Genomic DNA, 13,892 nt, shown 5'->3' with positions numbered 1-13,892 from the left:
CACCTGCACTGATGGAGGCGCTCTGATGGGCATCTCTACTGAGCAAGGACCCTTGAGCACCACCCCTGCGAAGATGGCAGCGCCAGGCAGCTCAGGAACGCAGAAGCCAAGCACTGAGCGGTGATCTCTCAGAGCCCGGAGCCCCTGCTCTGAGCCACCGATGGAGCGGCACTGCACCTCTCACCCCACCCCAGGAATCCAGGCGTGACAAGGGTGTGTACACTGCCATCACTTAGAAAGTATGATTAAAAAAAAAAAAATCTTGGTATCGCTAATCTGTGCTCTGATCTCGAATAGGAGATCATGACTCATGAGCCTGGAAACTCCTGGGCTCCTACTGTCTTCTTCACAAAACCACGTCTGTCACCTGCTGCAGCAGGCCGCAGGCCTGAAGCTGGGGTGGGTTCCATGAAATTCAAGGCTGCTCGAGATGATCAGAAAGACTTTTTTTTTCCTGAAAAACTCATGGATAGCCCAGGGGTCTGTTCTGCACTCGGACTGTTTACTGGTTTTCAAAACCCACAGGGATGGGTTTTCTTTTTTTTTGAGGTGGAAAAATTTACAAAATGATTACGGAGATACAATTTTTTCCCCACTAATATTCCTCTGTTTAACACTAGCTGTGCTTCAAGGTACATCTCCAGATTCATTCATGGTTTTAAAAAAGTAATAAATGAGAAAAATAAAAATAAAAAATAATTATGAAGAGAATTAGGATTGCTGATAATTCTAAATTCATGGTTTTAAAAAAGTGATGAGAAAAACAAACAAACAGAAAAAACAATTATGAAGAGAATTAGGATTGTTGATAATTTCAGCTTCCCCCAAACACTGAGTATTTGGTCATCGTATATTTGTGTCCTTAAGCACCATGAGACTGTACCACCCTCTTCTTTCTCATGAAGACCAAGGCAGAGTGGAAAACAGAAATGATTTTCTCAAGGTCACTTAATGAGTCAGCCTTGGAAAGGGATTAGAATTTATATTGATCCTATCTTCCTGTTCTGAATTGTGTCACAAAGGTCAGTGATCAACTGCAAGAGCACCCAAAACATAACAGCAGTTTCTGCAAGTAGGTGCAGATTGAGATAAACAGCAGAGCTTGAATTTCACTTGAAAATAGAGTTCTCGCACCTAGTTCTGATTTAATTTGCAGATTTTTATCAACCGAGCGCTAGTAACTTATTCCGTACCTGATACTACATACTTCAGACTCATAAAAGAAAAAAGTCATAAAAGAACTAGCTCTAACTGATTAGATTGCTTTGTTGACAAGGCAGTGCAGCAACTTGAAAAGGATGGCTTTTAAATCAAATTGCACCAAAAAGTGAAAGAGCAAAGCTGAAAAGGAAAAGTGCTGAGAAGCAAGCCACGTGCTCGGGTGCTGTCTTCAGGGCTGCTAGGGTTCATCCTGGCTGAGAACCTGCTCCCTTTGGAGTCAAGGTGGACTCCTGAGCTACACACACACACAGAGACACACACCACACACACAGACACACACAGGTTTAGGTATACAGCATTCAGGGTTCCATTCCAGACACACTTGCCTGGGGGACGAACTTCCAGGAGAGCCCTCGTGACCATTTGCTCCCTACTCTGACGCGGGGAGAGGCAAGCCCGTGCCGTCCTGTTCGCTGTGGCACACCCCAGAGCCTGGCTGAACACTAGGTACGCTAAGCATGTTCTGTGGAAAGGAGGCTAACGGAAACTAGTCTTGGTGAGGCCGAGAGGTGAAACCCGGCCAGATGAAGGGACAATGACAGAAAGTGGAATGAAGGACAGTCAGGCATGCTGCCTGACAAGGACAAACCTCAGAAACGTGAGGCCAGGTGAGGCCCCCGTCGCAAAGGGCCAGACAGTATCTGATTCGATTCGGCGTCTAGAACAGGCGAGTCTAGAGAGTCAGAAACCAGATGGCTGGCTGCCCCGGGGTGAGGTGGGTGGGAGGATGCAGGACTGACTGCTAATGGGAATGGTCTCTTCTGGAAGCAACACCCATGTTCTGAAATTGAACGTGGTGATGGTGGGACAACTCTGTGGACACACTCAAAATCACTGAATTGTACTTTTTTTTTTCGGCTGTGCCGGTGGCTTGAGGGATCTTAGGCCCCCAACCAGAGACCAAACCCTGGGCCCTGGCTGTGAAAGTGCCAAGTCCTATCCACTGGCCGGCCAGGGAATCCCCTGAATTGATCTCTTTTAAGTAGGTGCACTATATGGTATGTGATTCAATCTCAATAAAGCGACTACAAAAACTTAATAAAATTGAGAACCTGAGAGCATGTTTATTTACACTAAAAAAAAGTCACTAAATTAAAAATCCTTGATTAATAAAAGGAACGCTCACGATCTGCAAGGCAGATGTGGCTCGTAACCATGCACATGTTAGCTGTTACCTGACAACTGCTGCTGAGCTGGATGAGGAGAGAAACAATTTTCACAGCCGCAAAACGTTACTAAGGGAAGGTGAGAGAATACAGCCAACTCAGTCAAACCAAATACCAAGAAAATAACTGAAATGCATGTGTGAATCACGGCCAGTTGCGGTAGGCACCAACATCTCCTCTCCTCGCGGGTCAGAAAGGCTGGTCGTTGCTGAAAACAGAGGTGATCATCAACCAGGAAACACGGGCAGCCAGAGGAAGTGCAGAGGTAACGAAAAAAATCAGCACCAAGCGACCTCACTGCTTTGTTGACAAAATTCCTGCTTGGCTTATGCCAAGCCCAGATGCGTTCACAGTGGGCTCCACCCTAATTCTACTTCTAGAGCACACGGAGATCTTACAGAAATGCCTTAGAAAATCTCGTCACCAAGTTCAGCTCATGGTACGTGATGGCAATGTCACCATCAGCCAAACAGCAGAGTGAATGGCGGTTCACACCAGTTACCAGACGGCCACACTCAAGAGAATACAGCCTTCCTGGGAGACAGAGCTGCTTGCAAAGTTGCTGGCTACATAATCTTCTAGGGCAGAGGGTTGATAAAGCTCTTCTGTAAAAGGTCAGGCAGTGAACGGTTTAGGTTGTGAAGACCAATAGACCAAATTCAAAGATATTATGCAGGTACTTAGAGCCACTAAAAAGGTAAAAACCATTCTTAGGCTCAGGTTTGGCCCATGCGCCCACAGCCTACTGACCTTTGTTCTAAAGGTTACAAGTTTCAGAGAGGAATAACAATCAGGTTAGCTCCTGAATCAGGACTCTCAAACTTCCTGAGACCCTGAAAACAGACCCTCTGATGCAGTCAGAATAATTAATACCTGACAGATCTTTCTGATGCATCAGGTAATGCTGCACCAATTATTTTATCCTCATGACAACCCTAGAGAGATTGTGCACGGAGCTCTCTGTCAACCCAGGGTTGATTCCTTGACTGCAGATTTCTTCCCCTTTAAATTTACATCCTGTTGCTTTTCTACTCTGATGGCAGCACAACCAGCAAAGAGGGGAACATGTGCTGAGGAGCTGCAGAGATCCATGGCTGCTCCAATGTCCGTCACAGAGGGGATTTCAGCAACTGTTCTGGAGGTGTGAGCACCCCGGGGCTGGCAGGGCTTGACCCTTTAACTCTCATGTAGCGAGGATGCCGTGCCTCACGCCACGAATGTCCCAAGGACTCAGAGCATCCTCACCATCTCCCCAGTGACCTCTTCCTCCAGTTTTACTCTTCCCCAGGATCATTCATGTCAAGGCCAAAATCATCTTTCTTAAGACAAATCTTACTTACTCTTCCGCTTAAAAGCCTTCACAAACTCTACTTCTTGCAAGACCAGAGAAAAACACTTCCGAGTGTGGGACAAGACCTCTGATGTCCTGGCCTCACCTCACTGCCCTCTCCCGAGGGAAACCCTGAGCTTAGACAAATGCACTCACTCGTCATTCCCGCAGCTGTCTCGAGCCCCTATGCTTTTTCTCACCAGGCCCTTGAGGCCTGTTTTAGGCCTGCATGCTGGCGTCTCCCCAAGTCCACTCAACCACACAGGGCTTTGCAAACCGGGACTCTTCTGCTGGCATGGACTCCAACAGAAACCTGGCCCTGTGCGTTGACTCATCTCTCGTCCCCCACGGGCTGCCGGCTTCTCGAGGTCCAGGGCAGGACCATTCCTCTCTCTGGACTGCACACTGTGGTGGAACCAAGAGGGGCACAAGCAAACAGAGCACACAGCTCTCGTCCTTCAGGAACTCAAACACTCTTCAGTGAATGAATGAAGCACAAACCCCTGAGGAGTTACATAACAGTCTCGGCAGTGGAAAAACAATCGGCAGCTGCTAGTACCAAAATGACTGGGCGACGCCAGCCACCGTGGAGCTGGCGAGCCTGCTGGGGGCAGGGGGCAGTGGGCCCGGGAGCAAGGAGCTGGTGGGGGTACGGTTACCGTGGAGCTGACACGCCGCCCCTACGACAGTGTACAGAAGAAGGGGACGGCTCTGGGCTTGGGAGGGAGATGAGAGTGAGAAGGCAGGACCGGCCGGGCATTACTTTGGAGTCAGCTCAGCTTTCATCGCGGCGAGTCCATCAGAGCTTCTGGGGAGTGACCACTGTGGAAATGGGCCTGACGATGAACTGAAGGGCGCCGAAGAGCGGCCCTGTGAGCCCAGGGGAAGCGAGGCCTGCAGAGCCGTCACGCTGTCGCCTCCCTTCAGCGCCGGGGAGCATGCGTTCACTGCAGAGCGTGGGAGAGCTGCACGTTCGGGAGCGGGGACATGACACCGCACGAGGTCTGAGGACAAGGCCGGGTGCTCTGAGCACAAGGGAGGCGTGCCTGTCCTCTGCGCCAGTCCGTGTACTGCTTCTTAACGAGGTGCCTTCCACCAAAACACGTTCCACAAGGGAGCCGGCTCCTGTGGTCTCCCCTCCTCCTCATTGTCTCTGTCTGGCCTTTTTTTTTTTTTGGTGGGGGGTGAGGAATGGCCTCTGAATCTGCTGAGCACCCATACTCCATCCTTCCAGAATCACTCAGCTGCCCTGAACTCTCCTGGACGCCTCCTCGCCCCCTGGATGGCCCTTCTTCCTCCTCTCTGCCCTCTCTCAAGCTGGGTCTCAGGCTGTCTTTAGTGGTTTGCTCCAGCCTTGTCCACTCAGGGGACAGGTGTATGGTCCTGAGTACTTTCTGGCTAGGACTATACACTTGCGTTTGGCTGGTGGTCTCAGTGTGTGTTTTTTTTTTTGGCTGCAACACGTGGCAGGTGGGATCTCAGTTCCCCAACTAGGGATCGAATCTGTGCCTCTTGCCTTGGAGTCTTAACCACTGGACCAGCAGGGAAGTCCCTGGCCTCAGTCTGTTAAGAAATTCTGTAAATATTTATTCTACGCATATGGAGCCACTAATTTCCCGAATACGTGAGTTCCTACCACGTGCCAGGCATTATTAACATGTTAGAGACACAATGGAAAAAGTTTCCACCCCCAACCCCACCCCCAAGACACTCGGCTAGCCCTGGTGCCTGAGTCGGCCGTACGGGGCTCTGAGAATGGACAGAGCGTTGGAGCTGACCAGGAGGCTGAAGAGGGCTTCCCCGAGGAGGGGGTTTTAGAAAACATTCAAGGGTGAGCGGGAGTTAGGCAAGCAAAGGCCGCATAGGGTGGGGTGGGGTTGGGGTGGGGAAGTTGGTGCAGGGGAAGTTTGTTGTCGGCAAAGGGCAGATGTGGAGGCAAGAAGTGAGAAATAACAGGGCTGAGATGCTCTGCAAACAGTTCAGCGTGATCAGCCGGAGGCAGGTGGGGGCTGGGGCGGGGCTGGGGGGAGATGGGGCTAAGGAGCAGGCAGGGGCCTCATGGAGGGAGCAGGAACCACCCTGGAAGCTGAGGCGGGCCTCCGACGGGTCCTGGTGGGAGTGAGACAATTGGATTTGTGTCCATGGAGCCCAGCTGGGGGCTGGAGTGTGGGGCAGGCGGGGGAAGGGCGCACTCAAGACAAGATTTTCCTAGGTGAGTGAAGACGGTGGCGTGGACTGAGGCAGGAGATGGAGAGAGAGGCAATGGCGGGTTTATACGGAGAATGCAGACTCTCTGGGACGCGGGTGAAGGAGGGGACCTGCGGGATGGGGAAGCCGAGGGCAGAGTCCAAAGGGAAGTCAGGATGCTCTGGTCCGGGCCTCCGGGAGGATGGTGGTACTTCCCATCAGGGAGGGAAGGATGGGCAGAGGAGCCAGGTCAGCAAAGCAGTGGTCCATTTCGGCGCTCCGGAGCAGATGGGGGAGACACCCAGCGGCGGTAGGATGCTGAGGTCTAGACCCCAGGAGAGGAGGTGGAGGCCACAGGGCTAGGTCTGGGAGTCAGGAGCTTAGCTCAGGGGAGCCTTGCACTGGGTGTGGTGGGAGTGTGCCTGGGAGAACTGGGCAGGTTGGACCTTGGAGAGAGCGTGGGTTTGGAGCTCAGTGAAGAGACAGCTGTCATCCTGGCCAGGGGTTCACAGAGCTGAGCACTGGAATTCTAGAATCTTCTGTTGGTCTCTTCCTCCACGGTCTCTCCTTCCTCTACCAATCTCATATGCAGCGATAAGAGGAACTTGGCTGAGATAACTGTCCTAGCAACACTACTGATTAAAGCACTTTTGACAGCCTCCAATGTCAAACTCCAACTCTGCCGTTGGGTTGAAAAACACCTCCCTCTGTCACGGTCGCTGTGTTCCTTCCCGCGGTCACTACGTACCTACCTCTCGGCCCCCACGTCTCCTCGAGGCCCTTCCTCTTTCAGGCCTCCTTACCATCTCCAAGGCCTCCCCTCCCTCTTGCTGGTCTTCTTTAGGATGACCAGCATCATCCTCTCCACCACCCACATCCCACCCATCCTTCTAGTTCCTGAAGCCTCTCACAGCATCAGGCCCCCTTAGGGGTCTTTCTGCCCTGGGCACTCTGGCCAATATTTCATCGTTCTCAGATGTTTCTCTAATTCAAGTGTATCTGTCGAGTTCCCTGACACTGATCAAAATCTCTCTAAAGGGAAAGGAGTGTGCTTTTCACTTCTCAGGGGCCCACTGAGTCCCCAGCAAACTTGGTCACTGTCTCAATAATGTCCGCTGGCTGACTGCGACCCCAGAGCCAAGTGCAGACCACAGGCGGGTGGACGACTGCGAGCACGAAGCAGGTGCCGGGCAGCGAGATGAAATCTGACAGGAGCAGGCAAAGAAGTGCAAAGGAATACACCGAAACAGGACTCTGGCCTTATTCTGGAATGCTTGAAATGCAGACAGATCAATCTAACGTACAGTGTTTAGGAGCTAAATGGCTTTCTGACCAAACAAACGTTGGGTTCTATGAAAAAACATTTGGAAACCCACAGTCTGTAAACAAATAATAAATTTATCGTAAATGCAATCACAGAATTTGAGGAGGCCTGCAACAAAGTAGAAGGACCCTAAAATAATAAAAAAGATATTTTAAAGAAGATGGAGGCAGGAATACTAACTTTGGATTAAAAAAAAAAAAAAACGTTAATTTGACTGAACCTTAAACTTAGCATTGAGTTTCCTACCAGCTGAAGCCAAGAAGGAAAGAAAAACACAGTGAAGGACAGGGCAGAGGCCCTGGAGTCAGACACATCTGGGCCCCTGTTCTGCAGCCCTCTTGGCAGCCGTGAGTGGGCAAGCCAGCACCCTGAGCCCAAGGGGCGGGCAGGGAACAGCTGGGACCCTCAAGGCTGATGCTGGGAATGAATGCAGAGGGAATTGAGGCAGTCCAGGACTAGGACCCCCGTGCTCTTCTCTGCAGCAGACCCCACAATGGGAAGCCAGTGGCAGGACTCCAGGGGCTAGCACACTGACCTGGGGGCAAGACCGACCTCGGAAAGTGGGGGAGCCTGCCCAGCGGCGGGCGGAGTCACAGACCAAAGGGCACCACTTCACGGCTGCCCGCTGGAAAGCCCTTTAAGGAGGGCAGGGACCCAGGGCTGGTTTAGTCATGGGTGCTTGGGCTGTGCGACCCAGCAGATGCTACGGTGTTCAGAGCATCTGTGATGGGGGAAGACCCCAGGTGGAGTCCACAGCCAGCCACAGGAGACAACCGTGGTGTGGACGCCTCGGGCACTGGGGCCAGGGCATGCATACACGGCAGAGAATTACACAAACTCCACGAAACGCTGCTGCTGGACCCTTCGGGATAGGAAGTGCCTGACCACGGGTACGGAGTGAGTGGGTGGTCAGAAGTGTGAGACCTACCAAGTTCTAGTGTCAGGTGGGGCTAAGGAAACCCACCGCCCCACGGAAGTGGTGTGTGCAGGGTGAGCAGGAGCCAGGCCGGGGGTGCTGCGGGGCTGCGGAGAAGTTCGCCTGGACCGCTGTGTCCATCACCCCTGTCGCAAAAAACCTTCGCCCCAGTTCACACCTCCTGCAGCACCGGGCTGGGTTCCTAGGACCAAGTGACCAAATTCAGTACCTGGCCTAGCTCGATAGACTAGTGAGAGCTGAAAATGCACGGGGCTGCACCACAGCCCCCGCTGGGGGTCACCGTGAAGCGACAGGGCCAGGGACAGGCGTTCCCAGCGGGGAGGCCTGGCTAGTGCACGTGGGCGTGTGCTTTGCGTGGGAAGAGTGGTGGCCTGAAGGAGTAGCATCTATGGACTCACCGGACGTGGTGAAGGGCTCGCTTGGGTGGCCAGGGGACGGGACAGGTAGGGGACAAGGTGGCCTGGGGAGAGGCATGTGGTGTGACATCCAGGAACAGGCAGGCAGTGTGACATCCAGGCCCCCAAGCTCACCGTGATCGTCCAGCACAGAAGAGGGGGGACAGAACGACTCGGCAGACGGCCGTCAGCCAGCCCGTCACCAGTCACCCCGGGGATGGTACGTGAACAGTGCTTTGAGGTGGATGGAGGCTGTGCGTGGGCCCCGCTCTCCAAGGTGGACTTTGCTTCTGAGGGTAAGCGAGAGCAGCGCTGAGCCTGGACACTCCACCACCCGTCCAGGAGAAATGGACCGTGCCTGAGAGCCAGGGTGAGTCTGCTGGGCCCTCACTACTCAGGAAGGGGCGCTGCTGTAGACTGAAACATGTACCCCACCACCCCAAAATTCACAGGCTGAAGTCTCTGATCCCCCAGTGCAACCATACTCATACACAAGGCCTTTAAAGGGCACACATGTGCTCAGTCATGTCTGACTCTTTGCAACTCCACAGACTCTAGCCCGCCAGGCTCCTCTGTCCATGGGGATTTCCCAGGCAAGAATACTGGAGTGAGTTGCCATTTCCTTCTCCAGGGGATCTTCCCGACCCAGGGATCAAACCCGGGTCCCTTGTGTCTCCAGCATTGGCAAGCAGGCTCTTTACCACTGGGGCCACCTGGAAGCCTTTCAAAGACGTAATTAAAGTTCAATGAGGTCATAAAGATGGGACCTAATCCAACAGGACTGGCGTCCTTGGAAGAAGAGACACCAGGAACACGCAGGCACCAAGGAGAGGCCACGAGACACACAGCGAGAGCCAAGGCAGTCCCGCCAGAAACCAACCCTGACGGTGTCTTGGTCTTGGACCTCCAGCCTCCAGAGCACTGAGGAAAACTGTTGTTTAAGCTACCCAGCCCGTGGTGTTCTCCTGGGGCAACCTGAGCTGGCTGACACAGGCAGTTCATTTTACCACAAGTGACACATTTTCCGGTCTCAGGGCCACCTGCCTTCTCTGTCACATGGCACCGCTCCCTGTGGGCTGGTGGGCTGAGTGAGGGGCTGACCAGGGTGCCAGATGACGTCTCGCAGGCCACAGGCCCGCTCCCAGCCAGGAGAGCAGGGCAGTGCCCAGACCACGGGGCACACCAACCCTCTCACAGCATGACCAGACAGATGGGCAGCCAGGTGAGGCAAGAGAGACGCCAACTTGCAGGTGGTACCTGGCAAGGATGGTGCTCGGGGCTCCAGGGTGCAGAACAACCCAAATCAACAGGCGGAGGACATGGAGACGGAGCACACGGCTCCTGGCAACCAGGGGTGGGAGGAGAGGGGCCCTGACGATCCGCCCTCCTAGTGACTTACTAGGGGCGTCTGTGCTCCCTGTCCCGTGACTCTGGACTCCCTGGTGTACAGATCCTGGCTCACCGGAAGGGAGCTTCCTGTGGGGACAAAGCAAGAACACTGCTACGTCTTAAGTGACCACTGTGGTCCCGTCAGTTTGGGCACTCCTGACCAAAGAAAAGGAGGCAAGGGAAGGAGTCATTATCCTGCCGGAGTAATTAACCCTGATCATTAGGAAAAGCTCAGGGAAGGGCACACAAGGTGGGAGGCAAGACCCTGTGAGGTGGTCGGGCATCTCACAGACCTGCGAAGGCATCTCCTAAACCTCCTCACCCATGCTCTCGCAGGCACGTGTATGGCAGACAGCCCAGGAAGGACATGGGGACCGGGGACCCAGACCCCACAGGGCTGAGCGCACCTGTCTCTTCATCAAGTCACCTTTCAGGCAGGGCTGGGACTCTCAAGCGGACCACAGAGGAGGGGGCTGGTCACCAGGGTGGCCTCAAGGCTGGCTGCGGCAGAAGGGGAGGTGGTCTGTCCTGCGGACCTTCCGCTTAAGGTTTTCCTTGGGAAGAGCACTCCTGCCGCCCTGGAGGAGCTGCTCCGGGAACCTGAGTGAAACACGAAGCTCCCAGCAGTGTGAGGGGCGGGTGCTCAGGTGCCTCCTCCGGCAGGACTGGCGCTCAGGCTTCCTGCTGTGGGGGGTGACAGTCCTCAAGGGACACTGCTCTGTGGACGGCGTGCAGCTCTCAAGACCCGCAGTCCGCACCTGCGTCTGTCTGGACTGGAGACACCTGGCAGCCACTCTATCAACGCCAGGGCTCACGCGCCGTAAGGCTGGCTCTCGGACCTTCCCTGTGACTGGGGCTCAAAGTCCCCCTCTGTCCTTCACCACTGCTTCCCCAAGGCTGTGCTCATCCCAACAGCGTTCTCTGATCAACTCCATGCGTGAGAATCTGCTGGGAACCCCAACTTCAGAAACATGACCTCCTGTTTTGTTCATGAGCATAAGACCACAGCTGCCTACTGGGGAACCTCCTCTCAGGCAACCCACGGGTACCCCGGTCAATGTACTTCTCCTTGTCTGCTCTTCTGTGCTGATGGGATGGTGCTGCCATCGAATCTCTCGTTAGCTGAGCCAGCAATCTCAGATCACACACTGCTACTTTCTCTCCCTCTCAGCTCTGTCCGGGCTATTGGAAAATATTTATACTCATTATCGCTTTGGACGCTGGTTATTCTGAGTCCTCATACTTATTATTCTTCCATCCATTTCCTCAAAGGCTCTCCCCTCTTGCTCCTGCTAAATACAGGCTGAGCCTATGACCTACGTTCATCCAGAGTGTAATCCTCCACAGTGGTCCCCGACCTCGTTGGCACCAGGCACTGATTTCACGGAAGACGAATTGGGGGTGGAGGTGATGGTTCCAGCACATTCCATTCGCTGTGCACTTTCTATTATTATCACATTGGCTACACCTCAGATCATCAGGCATGAGATCCCGGAGGTGGGGACCCCTGACCTGTTGGATTCACCTCCCAACCCTACACAAGGACTCTAGGAGCCTGCAGCCCTGATCTCTCCAGGAGCCGAGTCAGTCTCCCCACGGGTCAACTTCCTTTACTGTACATTCCAGAGGCACCTCAAATTCAAACACACCTGCAGGGACCAGCCTTCACTTCCCTCTCTTTCACCTGCAGACCTGGCCCACTGATAAGGGGCCCCCTTCTCCCCACCCGATGGAAATTCTGGGACCTGGCTCTCCACTGACGTCCAGGGACGTCACACCTGACATCACTTTCCAGACCACATGCAATGAAGACCGACGTCTCACACGCAATGCAGGCAGGCGATGTGGGAGAGAACAGAACGCTCTCTCATACCCCAGAGGGTAAAGGGGATGGAGACGGGAAATGGCAAGCACAGGGTGCTGGATCACAGAAGTGCCCAAGAAGGATCAGCTTGATGGAGAGTAACCCTGGGAACACCAGTGTGGTATCACACTGTTCGGACGGAGCCGTTTTTGTGGATAAATGCTCGGTATTTCCTGATGATTAATGACAAGGCTGAGAAAACCCAGCACTTATCTGACCGACTTGTTGGCTGTTCCCTTGAACTTCTATTACCTTCATAGTCTCTCCATTTCAACCAAGGAAAATCAAGAAGTTTGATATCTGCTCTTTACTCCAGAGCATACAATAATAAGCATTTTAACAGGAAGACACTGTGGCTTTTACAAGATGATAAAAACAGATAAATATTCCGTCTTGTTAACTAGGTTGGTGTTTCTCTCTAAGAAATCATGCTTATCTATTGGAAGTGGAGCGACAATGTCCAGTTTGACCACTCTTTCAGTGGCAAGTTACTTTTTTTTTTTACCTTTCAAAGAAAACACTAAGAATAGCCACGATCAGGGACCTTGGAAACGTGCCAAGATATCCACGCTACAACGCAGAGGAATGACACGTGGTCTTGATGTGTACAGTCTCAGAGGAGACGTTCAGGCAGGCCCCTGAGTCCTTCCCAACTCTCGACTGTGATTGTTATCGTTTACCTGCTGCTGTCTCTGCCGCCTCACTTGTGCAAACTGTGACAGCATGAGCTGCCTGTCCAGCAGCTCCATCCTCTGCTGCCTCTGAATGTCCACGGTGGCCCCCATCCCGACCCTGGCCTCGCTGGTGGGCTCCGAGGATGAGAAGAGGGGCTCCAGCGTCCAAGCGCAGAACCTGGCCATCCAACTGGGCACATACAGCACCTCGTGGACTTGCAGCATTCTGCTGTTGTAGCAGATCCCAGAAACCTAGAAGAGAAAGAGACCAACTGCACTGTTGACAGGTCGTGAAGTTTTTAGGGAACATATCTGACACAGAAATTAGTGACCGTAAAATACTTCAGGTGGTGTTTTTCCCTTCACTTTCGTAGGGTGAGGTGAAAACCAGAACGCCTACCAAGTTGCAGGATACTGAGCAGGCCAAACCAAACCAACAAAAAAACTGAATCTCCTCAGTAAACAAATGTGTTTTTAGTAAGTTAGAAGAGACAGCAAAATCCTATTTAACACTTGAAAGTACTGGCACCATACTTAAAAACCATGTTGTTTTTAAAAAAAAAAAAGCCATAAAATATCTGATTATCAAGACACTTTCACACTGTACTAATTCTGTGGTTACTTTTATTGGCAGATGGCCATCAGAAAGAGATACTGGCATAAAACAACCCTGATAGTCAGTGATGTGACCCAGACACACCTTTATCAGAAAATAAAGATGATCTAAAATGTATATAGTATTTTAATAAATTTATCATGTATGGATTTTTCCTAGATTTAGAAATCCTTGCCAATAGTTGGCAACGCACAGTTCTGCTTCCTATTTTTCATCTTTAAGGCAATTTACATGGTAAGAGGAATCTAGAGTCCCTGTGGTTTTCTCGGTAAACGTTGTTAGAAATCTTCAATTTTGTGAATCTGATTCTTAGGATAAGAAGTTATTCATATCAAATCAGAGCAAGTTTGATAACTTTCTAATAAGAGAAAAGTACACTTTAATATTTTATTAATAAAATTACCTAATCAGGCAAATATCTATTGAGAATTTGTTACATACCAGTGCTTTTCTAGACACTTAAAATAGAGCAGAAGACATAAAGCCTTACTCTGACAGTCATGGTCAATACGGAGAGCAGACAATAAACAAGCAAACACATAAAACGATTCTGGACAAGATCTATGAAGGAATTACAGTAAGGTGACTTGGAGCAGGGACCTTCTTTGCTCAGGTGGAAGTGACGCTTGAGCAGAGTTCTTAAGGATAATGAGGTCCTAGTGATTTGATGAACTGAAGGAAAACCTTTCAGGCAGAGAAAATGGCAAAGGCAATGCAAGAATGAACTCAGGAGTATCTGTGAGAAATCCTGGTGGAGCTGTCAAGTGGGTTGTTGGATATAAAATTCTG

General features: G+C 51.9%; 1 protein-coding gene across 1 annotated transcript in view; it reads right to left on the bottom strand.

Annotated features, from left to right (window-relative positions):
* Positions 1-13,892, bottom strand: part of UBAC2 (UBA domain containing 2) — a 164,855-nt gene that overhangs the window by 28,850 nt on the left and 122,113 nt on the right. The window contains exon 7 of the mRNA XM_065902222.1: positions 12,494-12,739. Coding sequence (XP_065758294.1) covers positions 12,494-12,739 — 246 coding nt within the window. The remainder of the gene's footprint in view (positions 1-12,493; positions 12,740-13,892) is intronic.

Source organism: Muntiacus reevesi, chromosome 11, assembly GCF_963930625.1.
Source record: "Muntiacus reevesi chromosome 11, mMunRee1.1, whole genome shotgun sequence".
Lineage (NCBI taxonomy): Eukaryota > Metazoa > Chordata > Mammalia > Artiodactyla > Cervidae > Muntiacus > Muntiacus reevesi.
This window is presented reverse-complemented; position numbering and strand designations above follow the sequence as displayed.